Source organism: Penicillium cinerascens (genome assembly GCF_028974065.1).
Source record: "Penicillium cinerascens strain IBT 15544 chromosome Unknown contig_1_segment0_segment0, whole genome shotgun sequence".
Taxonomy (NCBI): domain Eukaryota; kingdom Fungi; phylum Ascomycota; class Eurotiomycetes; order Eurotiales; family Aspergillaceae; genus Penicillium; species Penicillium cinerascens.
Window position 1 is genome coordinate 2,215,840 of NW_026695287.1, and position 19,729 is coordinate 2,235,568.

At 52.4% G+C, this 19,729-nt stretch overlaps 9 protein-coding genes across 9 annotated transcripts; 4 read left to right on the top strand and 5 right to left on the bottom strand.

Annotated features, from left to right (window-relative positions):
• Positions 1-204: 204 nt before the first annotated feature.
• N7498_002384 (Zn(II)2Cys6 transcription factor) lies at positions 205-2,934 on the bottom strand (the record flags this gene model as incomplete). The annotated part of the gene is made up of 5 exons (XM_058449446.1): positions 205-2,127; positions 2,187-2,272; positions 2,333-2,598; positions 2,655-2,786; positions 2,855-2,934. The coding sequence occupies 5 exons, from the start codon at positions 2,932-2,934 to the stop codon at positions 205-207; spliced, it is 2,487 nt and encodes an 828-aa protein (XP_058311790.1).
• A 751-nt stretch (positions 2,935-3,685) lies between these two features.
• N7498_002385 (putative proline utilization protein PrnX) lies at positions 3,686-4,738 on the bottom strand (the record flags this gene model as incomplete). The annotated part of the gene is made up of 1 exon (XM_058449447.1): positions 3,686-4,738. The coding sequence occupies one exon, from the start codon at positions 4,736-4,738 to the stop codon at positions 3,686-3,688; it is 1,053 nt and encodes a 350-aa protein (XP_058311791.1).
• Positions 4,739-5,224: 486 nt separating this feature from the next.
• N7498_002386 (proline dehydrogenase family protein) lies at positions 5,225-6,714 on the bottom strand (the record flags this gene model as incomplete). Its single annotated transcript, XM_058449448.1, has 2 exons — positions 5,225-6,077; positions 6,131-6,714. 2 exons carry the CDS (start codon positions 6,712-6,714, stop codon positions 5,225-5,227), a joined length of 1,437 nt encoding a protein of 478 aa, XP_058311792.1.
• Positions 6,715-8,163: 1,449 nt separating this feature from the next.
• Positions 8,164-9,989, top strand: N7498_002387 (uncharacterized protein; the record flags this gene model as incomplete). Its single annotated transcript, XM_058449449.1, has 4 exons — positions 8,164-8,371; positions 8,426-8,578; positions 8,636-8,758; positions 8,824-9,989. 4 exons carry the CDS (start codon positions 8,164-8,166, stop codon positions 9,987-9,989), a joined length of 1,650 nt encoding a protein of 549 aa, XP_058311793.1.
• A 607-nt stretch (positions 9,990-10,596) lies between these two features.
• prnC (delta-1-pyrroline-5-carboxylate dehydrogenase prnC) lies at positions 10,597-12,383 on the top strand (the record flags this gene model as incomplete). The annotated part of the gene is made up of 2 exons (XM_058449450.1): positions 10,597-11,198; positions 11,255-12,383. The coding sequence occupies 2 exons, from the start codon at positions 10,597-10,599 to the stop codon at positions 12,381-12,383; spliced, it is 1,731 nt and encodes a 576-aa protein (XP_058311794.1).
• Positions 12,384-12,587: 204 nt separating this feature from the next.
• On the bottom strand, positions 12,588-13,683 carry N7498_002389 (sugar phosphate isomerase/epimerase family protein; the record flags this gene model as incomplete). The annotated part of the gene is made up of 2 exons (XM_058449451.1): positions 12,588-13,238; positions 13,291-13,683. 2 exons carry the CDS (start codon positions 13,681-13,683, stop codon positions 12,588-12,590), a joined length of 1,044 nt encoding a protein of 347 aa, XP_058311795.1.
• Positions 13,684-14,169: 486 nt separating this feature from the next.
• Positions 14,170-15,729, top strand: N7498_002390 (6-phosphogluconate dehydrogenase, decarboxylating; the record flags this gene model as incomplete). Its single annotated transcript, XM_058449452.1, has 1 exon — positions 14,170-15,729. The coding sequence occupies one exon, from the start codon at positions 14,170-14,172 to the stop codon at positions 15,727-15,729; it is 1,560 nt and encodes a 519-aa protein (XP_058311796.1).
• Positions 15,730-15,823: 94 nt separating this feature from the next.
• On the bottom strand, positions 15,824-17,314 carry N7498_002391 (BCS1 and AAA domain-containing protein; the record flags this gene model as incomplete). The annotated part of the gene is made up of 1 exon (XM_058449453.1): positions 15,824-17,314. The coding sequence occupies one exon, from the start codon at positions 17,312-17,314 to the stop codon at positions 15,824-15,826; it is 1,491 nt and encodes a 496-aa protein (XP_058311797.1).
• A 908-nt stretch (positions 17,315-18,222) lies between these two features.
• N7498_002392 (uncharacterized protein) lies at positions 18,223-19,410 on the top strand (the record flags this gene model as incomplete). The annotated part of the gene is made up of 3 exons (XM_058449454.1): positions 18,223-18,387; positions 18,467-18,951; positions 19,023-19,410. The coding sequence occupies 3 exons, from the start codon at positions 18,223-18,225 to the stop codon at positions 19,408-19,410; spliced, it is 1,038 nt and encodes a 345-aa protein (XP_058311798.1).
• Positions 19,411-19,729: the final 319 nt, after the last annotated feature.

Here is a 19,729-nt window from a genome sequence, read left to right on the forward strand (position 1 = left end):
CACTTCATCAGTTAAAAAGAATTTCATTACGAAGATATGTCATTGCCATTGCCAATCTCGCACCAAATATAAGTCACCGAGACCACCTGCCAACGCAACCAATATAGACAAAAACGATCTCGCGGAATATGGTATATCAAGAATAGACAAAGGTAGAAACAGAACAAACCGGCTAAAACAGCATTTGTCACAAGGACCACATACTCACTCATTCATAAACTGCAACCAATGCGAATCTGCGCTTCCAGGCGGCTTAAGGTCAGTGCCGACCATGGCAGGATTGCCTTGAGCATCAGGCTCAAAGCACGGAATGGCAGTAAACTCGCCGAGCTCCTGCGGGAAGTTCGAGACGAAGTGATCAAACCCGAAAGGCGGCATTTGCGGAAGAGACTGGTGCGAGATGGGGAAATTGTCCGAAACAGAAAGACCGCTACTCGGGACGTCACCGTCCAGAATCTCTCCTGGGTGACCAAGTGCAGGTTCAGGGCCATTGGCGTTGGGCAGCGGAAGAGTCGGAGGTGTGACCGACAAACCCGGAATAACGTCCTCGGCCGCCGGCGGACCACCAGGGCCTTGGGATCCCACACTTTGCTGGATAACAGAGTCATTTTCAAAGGCTTCTTGCTGCTTCCAGGCCATTGCAGTGGGCGACACGGGCCCGGTCTTCCAAAGCATCTCCCAGTTCTTGAAACGGTCATATGCAGACTCCATGCTGCCTCCGTTGCTTTGAGCTTGTTGGCTCTCACTCCACAGCTCTAGCCGGCGGATTGCTCGCTCGAGTGCTTCGATCACGCTGACGGCGGAACGTGCTGAGCCGACGCCCATGGACATGATCTTGATTAATGAAATGCCTTGTTCGAGAGCTGCGCCGAGTCGCTCAGTGCGCTTCGTCAATCCCTGGGCTAGGATGACCAGAAGCGCTGCACGACATGAGCTGAATTCGGTGAATGAGGCACGGGCAAGACCGGCCTCGTCTCGGAGAAGACGACAGAGATCGATAATCTCTAGGGCTGCTTCAACACAGTCCGTAACAAGAGTCGCGCGGTTCTTGGACACCCCAGATGGGCCTTTGTAAGGCGTGACTGGTGTCTGGTAAAGGCCCCTCAGACTGCTGAACAAGAATGGACGGCCGATGAAGATTCGGGTTAGGCAATAGTCAAGTTTCAAGTGCACGTTGGATCGGAACAATGGTCCACCGGGGTTAAGATCTCGACAGTTTGTTTCTTCGGGTAAGGTAGACCACCAGTCAATCAGATGTTTTCGGATGTTGAGTAATCGCTCGAGGCAGTCCTGTTGTTGACCCTTTCGGGCAGTTCGGAGCAAAGAGATCTCATTGGAAACTTCCCCGAGCTTCAGTGTCAAAGTAATCAACGCGACCATGTTTGTGTGATTCGATTGCTGTGAAGCGGGCATTATTCCGGGGAAGTCAACAGGGAGGGGAGCGTCAACATCAGCATCTGATAAGGATGAGGGTCTGCCGTGAAGAATACTAATGCGCTTTTCAATGGTATAAGCTGTCCAAAAGACGCGATTCCTTGTCTCTACCATTCGAGGTGAGAGACCTTCGCCGTGATATCGTCGATGCATGCCATTCTGGATAGCGAGCTTGAGTGCCAAGCCGAAGTACGTGTAGCACAGCCCAGATGTATCCAGAGGAAGTAGGTAAGTGCCGATCAATAAGCAAGCCTGCACACTTCGTATGGAAGCCGTAGCAATGATGTCCGGTAATAGCTTGGATGCAAACTGATAGAATGTTAAACCGACCTCATCCTCGGAGAAATGATGGTCTTGATTGGCATCAGATGGTAAACAATTGACCGGTGTCGACGACTCCATATGAGCGAATTGCGTGCCAACAGCCAGAACCATCAAAATCGAACAAACGGCACCTGCATCATCCGTAGACAGACAGGAGGGGTTGGTATAGCAGATATTCAATTTGTCGCGGAGCCAGTCTTCTTCCACATAGAAGTTATTGGTCTGCGCATACTTGAAGAAGATCTGGACGAGGAAGTCGGCCACATAGCGTGGTGGAAGACAGGTGATTGATGCTGAAACAAGAGATGACCCTGACTGGAGTTGTGTGGATCGCCATCGTTCCTCGAATGGCTCAACTTCGGTAGAGGCCTGCATCGATCTGGTCAACAGATGACTCCTTTGATATGTGATAATACGACTTTACTCACGTCTGGAGCCGCAGTTTTCATCCATTCGTCAATTTTCTTCCGAATCTTCATGGAGAAGTTCAGATATGAGAACTCTCCGGAATATTCTGGGACCAATGGTTAGTAAGTTGCGACGACACTTGTGCTCTTTCGATATGCGCTCTTACGGGTCGTATTATTTGGAAGAGCTTTGATCATGAAATCCTCATCATCGATGGCCAGGTCTTCAATCTCGTTGGGGTCCGCTCTGGTTGAAATGGCATCTGACTCAGAATCACGATGTTTGCTCTTCAGATCCTCCACGGCCTGGCGAAGTGACTGGATATCGAAAGTGATACCGGGAACATAGTATGACAAGAGGCGCTCCATGCAGTGTACGCGCTCTGCTTCCGCAATTTCATGACGATTGAGCGAGGCCGCCCGGTCCAACAACCTAGCATTGATTCGTCAGCCCGGTCAACTTGGCGCACTGAGACCGCGTCCACTTACGAGATCGACGTCGACCGATTCTTCTCGCTGGGATCGACATGAGTGAAATTACACTGTCGGCGATAGCGAAGACATCTGCGACACGGTACACCGCCCTCGCATTTCTCTTTCACTCTGCGACAGCCGTCGCATCTGCACAAGACCCATGACGTTAGTGAGCTATTCGCCGATTTTCGAGGCGAGATACACAGAGGACATACGCTCGAACAGCTCGCTTGCGATTCTCTTCCGCCACGCGTGGGCGCTTTTGCTGTGTGGGGGTCGAGGTCGGGTCGTCCATTGCCGGTGTCAACGAGGGCGTCGGGGGAGCATCGTCTGCGGAGAAATGCCGGAGAAGGCGGAGGCGGACGGGGCCCGAGGTGTAGGCGCACACTGGAATACGGGGTTGGGCGACCGAGGTAGAAGGGCTCGCGCGAGACGGTCGAGAAAAGAAAGTCGGGAGATGAGTTGCCGTGCACTCACCTATCGGGTTGATAAAGCGAGAGAACCGACGGATCGCAGCCCCGCATCCAGGCAGACTTTGCCCCCAAAACGCCCTTCTCCGCCATTCCGCCTCCGTTTGGGTCATCTCACGAGACCTTTCTCGGCTTACCTTTCGATTACCTATTAATGAAAGAGAATTGCCTAATCAAACACGGCTATTTCTACTGATTAAATTCACTATTAAAAACAAAACGAGAGTATAATCGAGTCCTGAATTGGCTACGAACCCGTCTACGACCCGTAGGTACAGGAGAACGAGATAAGCAAACGGCGGTTGAGGAACGCTTTTTTAGCGACATTTGATCGAGATGATTTCATAGCAGACGTCCACGGCTCCATTACCAGGAAGTGAATGTGCAGCATCATCGGTCTAGATGATCGTATTGAAATCCTACGACTATGTTGCCGTTCCCCAACGGTGTAACGCGAACAGGGATCGCCTTAGCGTCGCGTTCCATGCGTAGAAATCTAACTAGCGTGTATCTTGCATATCCTGAACCGCTGGGTCAACTGGGCTAGTAACTTTGACCCATGTGTCTTTTTGAATCTTAGAATCCATCCACATGAGTACCGAGACCCTGTTCACTCCCAACGTCCAGCACCTTCCTCCCAACAACAAGATCCATCAGACCCATTCCAACACACTTGTAGATAACATTGCATCCTTTCGGAATGTCAATTGCCTGGGATGGGCTAAAGTCTCCCAAAATATCACCCATCTCAATTAACTGGTTCTCAGTAACCTTGGCCGTATTCAATTCACCCGACTCTTCCATGCACGCCGTCTTGGAATCCACATAGATTTTGCCACCACCAGAGAGCAGAGTTTCCGTGTCAATCTCATGCATATGCGGCTTATATGAGCCAATAAGGGAGATGAAGCGCTGTTTGGGCGCAGACTGGAGCGCCGAGAATGAGAAGTTTGGTTCAATGGACGGAGTGCAGCTGAAAATCACATCGCAAGCCTGTAGTTCTCTGAGCAGTTTTGCTTCATAATCCGCCGTGCCTTCCTTTGCAAATGTTGCAAAGTTGATATTTGGATACCGTTGTCGCAAACCACGGAGCACGTCCCGTTCCAGCTCGTCAAGCCTTTGACGGCCACGGTTCACAAATGTAACTCGGCGGATTTGATCCGGGTACAGAATCAAAGCAAGTCGGGCGTGCCATTCTGCCTGACGGCCGGATCCAAGCACAAGGATATTCTCCTTGCGGAGAGTGGTGCAGCGGACAAATAGTGTCATAGAGGCGAGTGCTGTTCGGAACGCCGTCACTTCTGCGGCTGCGAGAAGACCTTGTAAACGGCCATCAGGTGAGAAGACGTTGATAACACCCTGGATACCGCCGCTGGCGACGGTGACAACCTTGACAGCGGTGCTGACCGTGTCAGACACGGGCATGAAGATGCACGAGTTGTTGGCCTTGGTAGCAAACACGGTGCGTAGGGGCTGATGAATCAACTTTTCAGACTCCGAGACATTGGGCTTCGATTCGGCGGACATAGCCACCAGTGCCTTTCCCAGGACATCGATGAACTCGTGGCATTTCTCTCGGGTCAAGCTCCGGAAGATCTGAGCGACGTCGGGCTCGGAGAGGATATGCATATTGGGGTTGGTATAATAGTAGCAGCGATGGATTGACCAGGGTAGATCTTTTTGATTATTTGAATGACCACAAACAGAAAGTAACTGGCAGAAGACAGTGAGTGTATTGATCAGAACCCTGAAAGCTGGGGCCGGCAGCGCCAACCGACACCCGCGATTTGGCGAGGGGCAGCCCCGATGGTCGGCGGATCCCCGGACGCCTGCACCAGCGAGCCATCACTTGCCGAATACCAACGGATCCGTAGATAACCCCGCAAAGGGCATGTCGTTCCGGTATGTACTTTATTTCTACAGGTTACAGTCAGGAAATAATTCATCTTGAATTGTATCATTATTTGCAGCTACCGTAACTCATAATATGTTAAAACGCCCTCTATGGATGCACCCAAAGTTTGCGCGAATGCAAGCAAGAACCCCCAAGCGAACCGACTGGGCTCCCGCATAAAAAACAGAATGTGGTATCACTTTAGCCTTCCAAAAGGCTATCTAGTTGCGGCCAAAGACCGCAAGGCAACGACGCTTCAACTCGCCCATCATGGCAATCTGAGAGTCCTTAGTCCGTCCAACAGCCTCGGTGTTCTCGACGGCACGGCGAAGCAGGAAGCCCATGCACTCCTGGACAGAACCCCAAGTCAAAAGCTTGAAGACGTTGGGGGCAGTAATGGGTGTAGCGCCAACGCTAGACTCGGCGCTCTCGAATCCTTGAAGCAATTCAAGGCTAACCTCATCAGCCATACCCTGGAGTTGGGCATAGCTGAGGTCCACGCCATAGTCTTCACCCTTGAGGAACTGCTGCACGCGAATGGCGTGGGCCTTGCGCACCGACTCGCGGTTGTGGGTAGCGATGATCACATTGACGGGAGGCAGCTTGGTGGTGTCCTTGCTAGGAGGCTGCAGCATGGAGTTGTACTTGCGCGTTAGAAGGGCCTCAACGACCTCATCGTAGCACTTGTCAGTGTCCTCCTTCTCCGCCCAGATCAAGTGGCGGGGCTCAGTCTTCATGTATGCGCCACGGACGAGCTTCACGCCAAGAGTGTATCCGTCGCGGCGTGCCATCTCGAGATGACGGTTCAGCGTGACGGGAGTGGACCGGAGGTAGGCTTGGTATGTGCCGTAGAAGATGGCGCGGCCGGGAGTCTGGGAATTGCAGTATTTCTGGTACTTCATAATCCAAGCCTCGATACCGGGCTGCACAGCCTGCTCCTCGGCATCGACCAGCAGACGAACGCCACGGGAGATGGCCAAGTCGCACACTTTCCGGATTGAGGAATCCATAAATTCGGAGGGCATGGCTTCCTTCTGGAGGTGGCGAAGAGCATCGGTTCCCATACCAGTGAATCTAGAAAACCCGTTAGGACCCCATCGTAGACGAAAGGCCAACGGTGAACTTACTTGAGAGCAACAAAGTCTCCCTCCTGCGCCATATCAACGGTCTTCATGGTACCATCAAACCACATCTGGACCTCAGCCTGAGCTGCCTTGGCATCGAGCTTGGCCTCCTGGTTCTCTCCAACCAGGACCTCCCGGGCATATCCCAAGAGAACACCGCGGCATCCCAGACCCTTAATGTTCTGGATAGATTGCTGGACTTCAGCCTTGTTCTCGCCCGCATTGAACTGCTTGTAAATGGTGTGCTTCACAAGGAGGTTTAGCAGCGGGTTCTTGGAGACATCCATCAAAGCCGAGCGAGGGTGAGCCAAGAGAGAAAGAGTATAAATGCAAGGCTTAAGAAGAAGGGAAGAGGAAGAGACAGAAAGAATCATCAAAGAGCGCAAGACGGTTGAAAGCGGCAACTTCGAGAGAGGCGCTGTCAGCGCCTTCCGTGGCATGGGCGGGGTGTGAGCTGGCGACAGCGGCTGGAAGACGTTGCTGGCAGCAAGAGACGAGTTGGAGGTTCCAGTACGGCTCACGAGTCGCCTGCCAGCATGGTTGATGCTCTGGACGCGGGGCACCCGCACTGAGCGTGCAGCCTTCATTGACGTGAGTGTCTGTGGTGCTTATCGAGAATATCAATGAGGTGTGGATAAGAGAGCAAGAGAGAGAGAATAGTAATAAAGGCAGATGCCGTTTGGAAGGGATAGAGAAACTTCTGGTTGGTAGAAAGATTCAAAGACCTGAGGTTGAGGCAAGGCAGCTTTTAGACTACGAGAGGGCGTTATGTACGGTCGTAAAGAGACAAGAGCCGGTGGCAAGCGCGTGACACACCGGTACGGTGAAGGCGACTCCAAAACACGGCCAACCGGCAAAAGCACACATAATTTTGGGCGCGAATGGAGTCCTACGGAACCGGTCACCGTTTCGAAAGCCGGTATTATTCATAGATTGAATCTGAGTGCAGGCTATCCGAAACAAGGGACTATATACCCCACAACCCCACCACCCGGGACTCGCCAGTGATCAGAGCCGGGATTTTATTTGCGATGTAGAAACATGCATTGCCTAGCTGCCCAACTGAATAGTGCATCAGCAGACCTGCACACCTCAGCTTTATTGAACGAATCCTACAGTCGAGCAGCAAAAAAAAGTACGATGGCGAACCGATAATCACGGCCCGGTTTGATAGCGGACTGGGGCTGCACGGGCCGCCGATAAGCCATTGACCGGGCCGGTGCTTTTCTGCTAAGGGCTGCGGTCACGTGGTCACGTGGCCACGCGTTCGGCCGACCGGTGCTGGGTTCCAGGTGCGAGTTTCCGTTACTCAATGATAATTGCAATTTGACTAACATGTTATGGGGCCCCGATTCCCCAGATTCACGCGAATCCCCACGAGATGCTGTACATTTGCGGGTTTAACAGGTCGCAATAGCCTGTCCAATCAGAACTCGATTTCAGAATTAAGCATCGGTCGATCGCGGCTAGAAAGAGGCTCAAGAGCCCAAGCGGCGTATAGCTAAGGCGGTTACCGCAGGAATAATTCCATTTGACATCGGCATCACTCAAAAAAAAAACTCTATCAACCGCCGACAGTATTTTCTCCCAATCCGAGATACTGCGTCAGACAGCGGCCGATAAGAGCCGCCCAAACCCAAAATGCCCACCGGTGTCTCCACAATGGACGCTCTTCTAGATCCCTAAGATGCTTTTGAACAAAAGCGAAAAGCGTCCGATAATGGTGACCGACCAATGGAATCGAGCTTTGAGTAGAAATTGACTCTGCGATGCGCGGGTTTTTTGACTTCCCTGCAAGTGGACCAGGAACTCGAGTCTTTTCTCCTGGGACGGGGCCAAGTCGGTTGCTTTATCTATTCCCCGTGTGCACATTCGTAGGGGTGTCAAAAACCCTGCTCCCCTCCATCTGGACATTGGGCCTCTTTTCTGATCCAGCTAGTATCTCCGCTCTTGATCCCTATTATATTCTTTTCCTCTGGTGTCCGGTGGTGCCTCCACTTGACAGCCTCTCTGGATTTTTTTGAACCATTTTTATCATGGAAAACCCCCAAAAGAGCCTCGAGGCCGGCGTGGCCGAGCCATGCTATGACGACAGCAAAGCGACTCCGGGTGAAGTGGACGTACCGGGCTCAGAGACACACCGTGGGTTGAGCTCACGGCATATTCAATTCTTGGCACTCGGTGGTTGTATTGGCACTGGTCTATTTGTTGGAAGTGGACAGGCATTGTCCATGGTCGGTCCAGGTAATCACTTTGTGTACATGAGGGTAATATATGGAAGCTGACTTGCTGAGAAAGCTCCCCTGCTCATGGCATACATCGTCATGTCGACTGTGGTTTACTTCGTCATGAATATGCTGGGCGAAATGACCACTTACCTTCCGGTGCGTGGCGTGTCGGTGCCATATCTTATTAGTAGATTCACCGAGCCAAGTTTGGGATTCGCCGTTGGTACGTTTGACACCTGTGGATGCCCGAATCAAGGTGTTTGGTGCTAACAAAACCCAGGATATAACTACTGGTATTCATTCTCGATGTTAACGGCGTCTGAAGTCACGGCAGCTGGACTTGTCGTTCAATATTGGCTAACTTCAGTTAGTGTCGGCGTATGGATTGCGATTATCCTTCTCGGTGAGACAGACTCCACGTCGGCATTTGGCAGAGAATTCATGAGCTAAAACCGGCCTCTCATACAGTCGTCCTCTTTCTGAATATCGTCGCTGTATCCTGGTACGGTGAAGCCGAATTTTGGTTTGCATCATTGAAAATCATCGCCATCATCGGCCTCATTATCCTCGGCGTGGTACTCTTCTTTGGCGGAGGCCCGAACCACGATCGACTCGGATTCCGCTACTGGCAAACTCCCGGCGCCTTCGTCGAACCGTATCTGGTGTCAAATGTCAACACCGGTCGTTTCCTTGCGTTCTGGACTGCTTTGATCAAATCTGGATTCTCCTTCATTTTCTCTCCTGAGCTGATCACCACCGCTGCCGGAGAAGCTGTTTCCCCTCGTCGGAACATTCCCAAGGCCACCAACCGATTCATCTACCGTCTCTTTGCATTCTATGTCCTTGGAAGCTTGGTCATTGGTGTCACTGTCGCCTACAATGACAAGAACCTTCTGTCGGGTGTTGCCAGTGGAGCGTCCGGCGCTGGCGCCAGTCCATTTGTCATTGGCATCCAAAACGCCGGCATCAAGGGGCTGAACCACGTCATCAACGCTGCCATTCTCCTTTCCGCCTGGTCTTCTGGCAACTCCTGGGTTTACGCTGGATCGCGAACCCTGTATTCTCTTGCCTGTGCAGGCAACGCTCCCAAGGTCTTCACTCGTTGCACCAAGAACGGTGTACCCTATCCCGCGGTGCTGGTCACCTGGTCGATTGGTCTGTTGGCATTCTTGAACCTGTCGAGCTCGGGAGCCAACGTCTTCTACTGGTTCACCAACATCACGACCGTCGGTGGTTTTCTCTCGTGGGTTCTCGTGGGTTTTGCATATTTGCGTTTCCGCAAGGCTCTGGCTTTCAACGGTCTCCTCGAATCACGACCTTTCAAGACTCCTTTCCAGCCGTGGGGTACCTACTATGCCATGGTGGTTATTGCCCTGCTAGCTATTACCAACGGCTACGCTGTCTTCTTCCCGGGGTCCTTCACTGCCTCGGGCTTCCTAGTGTCCTACATTGTGTTTGCCATTTTCTTTGCGCTTTACTTCGGTCACAAGATCTGGTACCGGACCCCTTGGATGGTTCCCGTGGCAGACGTCGATGTCATCTCTGGTAAAGAGGAGATTGACCGAATGAGTGAAAATGAGGTGGAGCGACTCCCTCGCAACTGGCTGGAGCGCGTCTGGTGGTGGATTGCATAGACTGTCTTAATCGAGATAGATTGGATTTTTTTTATATTTCTGCTGGAATTTGCTACTTCCATTCAGGGTATAGTATGCAACAGGGGGATAAAAGACTTCACGAGCTGCCATGTGTTATCATGGCTAGAAACTAGATCTGAAAATATTATGGTCCCACACGTACCCCTCGTGATCTTTGCTCTTCGTATCTCTGGCACCTCGACTATCTTTGATGATTGCGGGGGATATTTCATCCCGGATACCCCTGCTTTTGATTAGCCATTACCCGAAGCTAGAGTAGATAGAGTACAGGGTACAAGCAGCGATCCACCGGTTCACGGTGGATCTTCCAACCAGCGCACCGACAGGTGAAGAGTCCGGCCCGGTTGACCCACCCGGGACTCTTGCCGGCCGTTTTTCATTCGTTACCGGCGCGTGCATCTTGTACAGTGTACCTCATCCAGCTTTGTACGATGAGCTTCGGGTCACTGCCGGGGGTAGCCGGTCATTTCATCATATCCAGGTACCCCGCGTCGACTTTAAAATTTGTTTTCTTCTGCAACTCACTTCGGCCTCTGGAAAGCGATCAGGAGCCCATTGATACCCTTTTCGTTCCACAATCTCCAGAATGCAGTCGTCCTTCCTCCGCGCTAGAGCGCAGCCGCTGTCGCGGCTCGCATGCCGCATTCCGAGCTCGACCTCGCGTGCCATGAGCACCTACGCCAACTTCAAAGTGCCTCAGATCAACAATGAGCCGAACCAGCACTATGCGCCCGGTACCGCGGGCCGCAAGGGTCTGGAGGAGGCTTTGGCCAAGTACAAGCAGCAGGCTCCGTTGAACGTGCCTTTGGTCGTGGCTGGCAAGGAGATCAAGAGCTCCCAAACCTTCACCCAGAGCAACCCGGCCTCTCACGCCGCCGTTGCTACCTACTCCAACGCGTCCAAGGCTGATGTCGAATCCGCCATTGCCTCTGCTCTGGCCGCGCGCAAGTCCTGGGCCGCTACTCCCTTCGCCGAGCGTGCCAGCATTTTCCTCAAGGCCGCGGACCTGATCGCGACCAAGTACCGTTATGATATTATGGCTTTGACCATGCACGGTCAGGGCAAGAACGCCTGGCAGGCGGAGATTGACTCTGCCGCCGAGCTGTGTGACTTCTTCCGCTTTGGTGTCAAGTACGCCGAGGAGCTGTACTCTCAGCAGCCTGCTCACCACGCTCCCGGTGTCTGGAAGTAAGTGCAGTCGCAAAATTGTTATAAGAGAGATTGGATTGTTAACATTGTATTAGCCGCCTCGAGTACCGCCCTCTTGAGGGTTTCGTCTATGCCATCAGCCCCTTCAACTTCACCGCGATCGGTGGTAATCTGGCTGGCGCGCCCGCTCTGATGGGTAACGTTGTCGTGTGGAAGCCTTCGCCCTCTGCCATTGCTTCCAACTGGCTTGTGCACCAGATCCTCCTCGAGGCTGGCCTGCCTAAGGATGTCATCCAGTTTGTGCCCGGTGACGCCGAGGAGGTTACTAGCACAATCCTCGCTCACAAGGAGTTCGCTGCTCTGCACTTCACTGGTAGCACCGACGTCTTCCGTAGCCTTTACGGCAAGATTTCTCAGGGTGTCGCGGATGGCAAGTACCGCAGCTATCCTCGCATCGTGGGTGAGACTGGTGGCAAGAACTTCCACCTGGTTCACAAGTCGGCTGATGTCCGCAACGCCGTGGTTCAGACCGTCCGTGGTGCTTTCGAGTTCCAGGGCCAGAAGTGCAGTGCTACCTCTCGCGCATACGTTGCCTCTTCCATTGCCGATGAATTTGTCCAGGGAGTTGCCGCCGAGGTTGAGAAGCTCAAGGTTGGGGAGCCCTCTGAGTTCTCCAACTTCTGCGGCCCCGTCATCCACGAGGGCTCTTTCAACAAGCTGGCTGGTGTTATCGACGAGGCCAAGAATGACCCTGAGCTTGAGCTGCTTGCCGGTGGCTCTTACGACTCTTCCAAGGGATGGTACATCCAGCCCACCGTCTACCGCACCTCGAACCCCGACCACCCTCTTCTGTCCCGTGAGCTCTTCGGCCCCATCATCGTGATCCACTCGTACAACGACGCGACCGAGGCCGACTTTGTCAAAATCTGCGAGAAGATCGACAGCACCAGCACCTACGGCCTGACCGGATCCGTGTTCGCTCAGGACCGCGAAGCCGTCCAGGTGGCCGACGAGGCTCTCCGCAACGCCGCTGGTAACTTCTATATCAACTGCAAGAGCACTGGTGCCGTTGTCGGCCAGCAGCCCTTCGGTGGTGCCCGCGCCAGTGGTACCAACGACAAGGCCGGCAGCGCCAACCTTCTGTCGCGCTTCGTCAGCTTGCGCTCGATCAAGGAGGAGTTCGTCCCTACCTACACCGTTGCCTACCCCAGCAACGCGAACTAGGGAACGAGAGAGTTATAAACTCGATTCGTTCACCTCGTTAATACTGCATGCCTTATGAAATCATGGCGTCTATTGCATTTCATCCTCGGCGTTTTCCCTCGCGAGGCACAAATTGCCTCATTTTATTTGTTGGGTAAAGGATAAAAAGTCCATGTATATCTATTTGTCTCAGGAATTGAAATATTAAAACATAACCCATTACCATCACTCATCTGTACAATTTTCCAACAGCTTCTGCATACTGTCCATCGCCTTCTTTGCAAAAGCATCCATCTCATACTTCTTCCCCTTCCCCTCCGGCCCGGCATCGAAAATCTCCATAGAGAACCACCCTCGAAACCCAGTCTTCAGCACCGCCTTGGCCACATTCTCGATCGGCAAATAACCCCCATCATACGGCATGGGCCTATAATCGTGACTCCAGCGCCCGCGGGGTCTCAGTCCTGCAATAGTTTCCTTCTGCAACGGGGACACCTTGTACGCATCCGAGATCTGCAGCAGATAGATCTTGTCGGGCGGAATAGCGCGAGCGAGCTCGTCCATGCTAGCGGCGAAGTTCTTTTGGAGGACATCACTCGGGACTGTCTCTATTATACCAGATTCAGTCGTTGGATCTGCCCATTCACTACCGGCTGTCTGGAATGTGTCTAGGCATAGCCCGACGTTTGGGCGGTCGATAGCCGAGACGATTTCCCATACATCTTTCCAGCCTGGTGCGTGGGTTGACCAGCACCAGTTCTCGTATGCCATTCGGAAGTTATGCTTTGCTAGCATATCCGCTAGTTCGCGGAGATCAGTGACGACGGCCTCGCGGGAGATGGAGATCTTGTCCGCTGGTGTATCCGTAGCTCCGACCTGAAAATCCATTAGCTTGACAATCCACACCGTAACCCAAACAGATACATACCTGCAACAAATCCGTCCCAACAACCTTCATAATTTCAATCCACCCCCTCGCTCTCGCAAACGCGTCCTCTCGTTCCGACGACCCCCTCGGCCAACCCTCGAAGTTCGCGAATGGCTGCAACATCATGATAGTCAAAGAATTAGCATCGCAAAGCTTTCGGATCTCGGCAGCGATTACGACGAGTTTGGAAAAGTTATTCGGTGAGAATGGTTCTCCTTGTAGGTGGGCTCCATATTCGAGAATATCGGGGAATGAAAGCTCGATTGAGATGAAGCCGGCTTTGCTGATCGCTTCGAGTTTGCGGGGGAGTGTGTCGCTGGGCTTGCAGCCGATTGAGCACGATGCGTAGGATAGGGGGATTGCTTGGACCGAGGCGCGTGTTATTGGTATCATTTTGAATGTTTCAACGGCAATCAAATTCGGTCTGATGTTAGTCGTGTACCTAAGATAGACCCCTCGATAAGCCGAAGCGTTGGAAGGAAGCTGCATGAGCAAGGTGTAAGTGCTGATCGGTTAAGATTATTTAGTTCATTGTGACGCAATGTTGACTTCCCGCTGTTCAAGGATTCTTCCGTCAACCCTATATCATATTTACACTTTTAAAAAATTCAGGATTTCACAGGCAATTGCCATTTTAGTGTCCATAAGTCCGGGCTAAATCCCAATTGAGGGTTATCTCTACCTGGAGGTGGCGTGGCTGCCGCTGACTGAATGTTGACATGTTCGCAAAATCCCGGGCTAATAATCCGGTTGCCACTCGCCCATTGAAGAACGCCCATGGTCCCATTTTTATTTCTGCCTTTTATTATTTTACAGCACTAGACCATCCATTCTTTCATGGGCCTGGGGCAGTCGAAGTTCAGCAAACAAGACACCATCATGTCGTCCGCAAAAGCATCTCAACCGTTTAAGCACATCGGTGTCGTCGGAGCCGGAAGCATGGGCTCGATGATGGTCTTTGCATTTGCCGAAATTGGCCTCGATGTGTCAGTTTGGGACGTGGAAAAGGCAAATGTCGAAAAAGTGATGAATATGGAGAAAAAGGCCACAACGTCCAAGGGCAAAGTGGAGGGGTTCACCGATCTGAAGAAATTCACCAAAAGTCTCGAGGGCAAAAACGACAATAACCGGAAACTGTTCATGTTCTCCGTTACACACGGTCCTCCTGCAGACTCAGTTCTGGGAATGTTGAAGGGTGATTTGGAGAGAGGGGATATCATTCTGGACGGCGGAAATGAGTACTACCGCAGAACCGAGCGACGCCAGAAAGAATGCAAGGCCATGGGGGTCGATTGGATCGGCATGGGCGTTTCTGGTGGCTATCAGTCGGCACGCCACGGACCTAGTCTGTCGCCCGGTGGAGATGCCAAAGCTATCGCTCTCGTCATGCCTTTCCTCGAGCAGTACGCGGCCAAAGTCCCCAGGGACGGCACACCATGCGTGACCCGAATCGGCCCAGGCGGCGCGGGACATTTCGTCAAGATGGTCCACAACGGCATCGAGGGCGGCATGCTCTCTTCTCTTGCTGAAGCGTGGTCTTATATGCACTATGGCATGGGCATGGACTATAGCCAAATCGGAGACGTCTTCGCGCAATGGAACGAGTCAGGCGAGCTGCGCAAGAACTTTCTCATCTCGATCGGAGCAGATATCCTGAAGAAGAAGAAGACGCCGGAGGGTGACGAAAAGGGTGAAGGCGCTAGCAAGAACGACGGTTATGTGCTCGACGACGTTCTCGACAAAGTTGTTCAAGATGATGATAATACCGAAGGCACACCCTTGTGGTCATTGATGGAGGCAGCTGAGCGACACATTTCGTGCCCGACATTGGCAACTGCTCACTTTATGCGCGTGGCAAGCGGCAACCGTGCCGAGCGTCTAGAGGTCGCGAAGAAACTGAAAATGCCTACGCCGAAGCGCATCGAAACATCATCTATGGATCAAAAGGCGCTCATTGAAAAACTTCGACGGGCCGTCTTCGCCACGTTCCTCTCGTCGTTTTGCCAGGGCCTGGAGCTGATTGCCCGCGCTTCTGAAGATGAAGGCTGGGAGATCAACTTGGCCGATTGCCTCCAGATTTGGCGTGCAGGCTGTATCATCGAGTCCGAGCATATTGCGGATCTGTTGCAGCCGGCCTTGGCACAGAAGCCGGTAATGAACATGAAATTTGTGGACGCCGTGTCCAGAGAGCTGCACGACAACTACGAGCCCCTGAAGGAAATTGTCATTCAGGGCACCAAGTCTGATCAGTACATGACATCCATCGCAGCAACGCTCGAGTATCTCAAGTATGAGAGTGGCACGGTTCTACCGACCAAGTTTATGGAGGCTCAGATGGACTACTTCGGTTCGCATTCTTACAATAAGCCCGGTGTTCCGGGTGAAGATCCCGGACCGGTCAAGAAGGGACCTCATCACTATGAATGGAAGCCGGCGTAGATAGAAGGGTGTTTTTGGATGTATCTGTTACCATGAAATTACTTATATGATTTGGAAAACGATTGAACGCCTACTCCAATCACCTAGTGTACATTTACAACGCCACTTCTCCATATTCCATCTCCTCAACCCAGCCTCTAACATTGTCACACGCCTCCTCCGGCTGCCGTTTATACCGCAGAAGAAAACCTTGTACTTCCGCAAGACTAAATCGCTTCTCCGGCAGGCACCCTGCAAAGTGCATTGCCAGGTCATTCAACCTTCCCAGCTCCCGCTTTCGTTCCCCCGGAGAGAATTCGGCGTTCTGATACACATCGCTGTATATGCTCAAGAAGAGATCCCGAAGCTCCTCTTGAGACGGAAGCTCAAATCGAATATGTATGTCCACACGGCCGGGTCGAATCAGCGCGCGATCCAACTGCTGCGGCACATTGGTTGTCATAATCAAGATGCGGCCCTCGTGGGATGAGACGCCGTCAATTGCGTTGAGCAAGCCAGATAGAGATACAGATGTGTTTGCTGGCGTTGTGTTCGCTGATCTTGATAGGGTAGAATCTTGGCCAGGCTCCTGGTCGCCTCTGTTCAGCCCTGCGGCATCAACATCCTCCAATAGCACCACGCACCGTGTGGGCACCTCGGAGAACAGTCGGATGAATTGCGATTCGGTCATAGATGGATCTAGTAAGCTCAAGACGTATATATCCAGACCGAAGACCCCTGCAATCGCGGAAGCAAGGCTCGTTTTACCTGTTCCCGGGGGCCCGGAAAACAGATATCCACGCCGATAGGGAATGCCGTGGTTGGCATACCATTGCCTTGTATGCGGATGAAGGTACTCATTGATGTCCCGCAGGATAGTTTGTTTCTTGTGCTTATGAAGGATGACGGTGGAGATGTCTCTGGATGGGCGCGAAGCGACGGAGCTCCAACGGACGAGGTCCGGGGAATTGGGCCTAGTTCGGAAGACTGTGATGCTAGACACCGAGACTTTACGACTGTAGGCACGGACCTCGTCAAGGAACTTCTTGATCGGAGAAAGTGAAAGACTGAGGCACTGTAACTTCAACGGAGGATTGGTATCCAGTTGGGGAGGACGACCCATGCTTTCAGGACTGCTCGCTGTGTGGCTGAAAAGCATCCATGTTCGCTTAAAGCGAAAGAGACGGGATCCTTGGAAAGGCTTCAGCTCAATGAACGAGTTATCCTCTACCTCGCGGTAGCTGATCAGCCTATCGGAATCCAGTTGCGCCAGTGGGGATCGTATTAGAGCTTTGTCGTTGTCGGAATTGTTGGTAGTTTGTGCCAGGACGGACAGAAAGTTGCGACGCCGAAAAGCATGATCGTTCATCCAGCGAACAATATCATCATAGAGAGGATCTTCCGCCCTCACATGTACTGTTGACAAGCATGTCTTTTCAGCGTAGGTGTACAATACATTCCCGGCGGATCGGAGCGAAGTAATGAGGCCGACCACGATGAGTCCAGAGTTCACAAAGACAAGGGGATCCAGGTTCAGAGCGTTGCGGACCAATTCCACGAGAGAGTGGATTACACCAGATACCGGGCGACGGGCAGACAGAGACATCTTGCAATTTGAAACGGATCTTACATGCTCTGTCTGCGCAGTGAATTTAGCTTTGCATGGATCCAAAGATTGTCGGAGTACGTAATATAGGGGCCAATCAGCGGTGGAAAGAACTCTGTATTGCTATGTCCCTGAATTTGGCAATTTGTAGGTTTCTGATTACATAAGGAAATATTACTTCGGATCATCTATTAATCCGCAGTACATAGTCTGAAGAATTCTTATGCTTCTGACGAGGAAGCAGCTTGGTGAGTCTATCTAGGCCATCCTAGCCGTGGGCGCCTAGCGTATGCTTATTAGACCTGGCACTCACCCTCGGTGTCGGGATGTTAGACCCTCCACTCGCGTCTCCTCTTGGCGGGTGGAGGGTCTAACATCCCGACCCCGAGGGTGACCCTCAGGGTCCCCACTGGCTGCTTTTAGGAAAAAAGTCACCTGTTTGGCAAAAAAGTCATATTTTAGGTGTGAATCCACCTAGTTATCTATCCTAAAATAGTAGGGTGTGTCCCAAATAGGTAAAGTGTGTCTTATGCGGGTCGGTCGGACCCGCGGGGCGGGTGAGTCTCGGGTCTATATGTAATGTAACGCCGTGAAATGAATCTCTATGGCCCCAACGATAGATTAAGCCTGGGTCCGAGGGTCGTCAGCCGTGCAGGGTTCAGAGACAATGCACTACTGCAGAAAGCATGGACTAATGCAGAAAGCAACATGGCCCCCACATACTCCGCGGGGACGGTGTCTGTCTTAACTTGGGTTCGGAGTAGCATGTCAGGCCAAGTCGCTCGAATGTGATTATCCTTGCACCGACTCCTTCGTCCGTTGCCTTATTGCTTCCGTCTCTCCTTTCTTCTCAGGTAGGTACTCTCCCATTCATGCCCATTATTAGGCCGAGAGATAGCGGTCGGAACATGTCTTCCGCAGAGTCTGAGGGCAACCGCCAGCCGGGGCTCATCACCCTTTGTGTCGTGATGCTCATATTGGCTGTGGCCTCGGTCGCCCTCCGCTGCTGGTCCATCTGGGGCTCGCCCACTCACAAGTTTGGTTATGATGACTTGTTTGCCATCCTAACGTTGGTACGAGCTGTTCCCCGGAAACAGAGGCGTTTCCCTCGACTTGACGCAGAGGATTGCGTGGTAACCCTGTGTCTCATAGCCTTTTATTATCGCCGAATCAGCCCTTATATTCTACTGGATCTCTCTGGGATTGGGTCGTCATTCAGCCACATTACCCATCAGCAACCAACTCGAGGGCCCCAAGATTATCTTCGCCGCCGCCTACTTATACGATGCATGCATTACTTTTCCTAAATTATCGGTGCTCTGCTTCTACCATCGAGTGCTCAAACGGGGAGGCATCTGGGTCCGCCCTACGCTCTGGGCGGTCGGTACGCTCTGCGTTTGCTGGCTGATCGGGGCCTGGTTGGCGACCACCTTCCAGTGCACGCCCGTTCATGCCTCCTGGGATCCCGTTCCCAACGCCAAATGCTTCACGCAGTGGAAATTCTTTACCGGGACTGCTGCCCCCAGTGCGGTCCTGGATGTGATCATCCTGTTGATCCCGCTGCCACTTCTCTGGTCGTTGCACATGACCAAGGCGAAGAAGGTCATGCTAACCGGCCTCTTTATTTGCGGTTACTCGTACGTTCCCCGAGCACATCAAAAACAGTCCGACCATCAGGAGCTTGCTAACCGGCATCGGCACGTGCCAGAGTGGTCATCCTGTCTCTCGGTCGCCTCATTACTCTCCTCAAGGCCGGTTCTGACTTGGAAGCCGATCTGACCTGGACCACCATCGAATATATCCGTTGGGTGCAGTGTGAAGGCCCGATTTCTCTTATGTCCGTCTGCCTCCCTAATATTGTGGAACTCGGACGCCGCCTGCGAAGCAGAAATGAGCAACGCCGTACCAGCGCTTTATCATTATCTGCAAGCAAGCAAACTGCGTCGGACTTGCTGTGTGGCAACCGATCATTCCGTCCCCTCGAAGAAGACAGAGAGGCCATCCTCATGGGCCATTATTCGGGGACTCCGAAAAGGCATCACAATAACACCACCATCGAAGCAACGCGATCGGTCTCGGAGTGGGATAGTGTCTGACGGATCGCAAGTGCATGTGTCTCATGGTTCTGCTCTTATGTTTGGTTGCCTGTCTGCTCTCTGCTGTACTTTTAGGCGTTGTATGTAGGGCGGTGCTCAGGCATCAAATTGGCCCAAATATGAAAATACAACCCAGGCCGCTATACCCTTGTGTACTGGCACCTCAGATTTCCACAGGATCACCATTCCTGCAGAGATCACCTTTTCATGGAGGCAGTTGCCAGCAATGCATTTCAGCGCCTTTTGTATGATACCATTCTAGCTGTATATCTCCAAAAGCCGTGCAGTTCAATAACATGCCCAATAACATACCCATTAG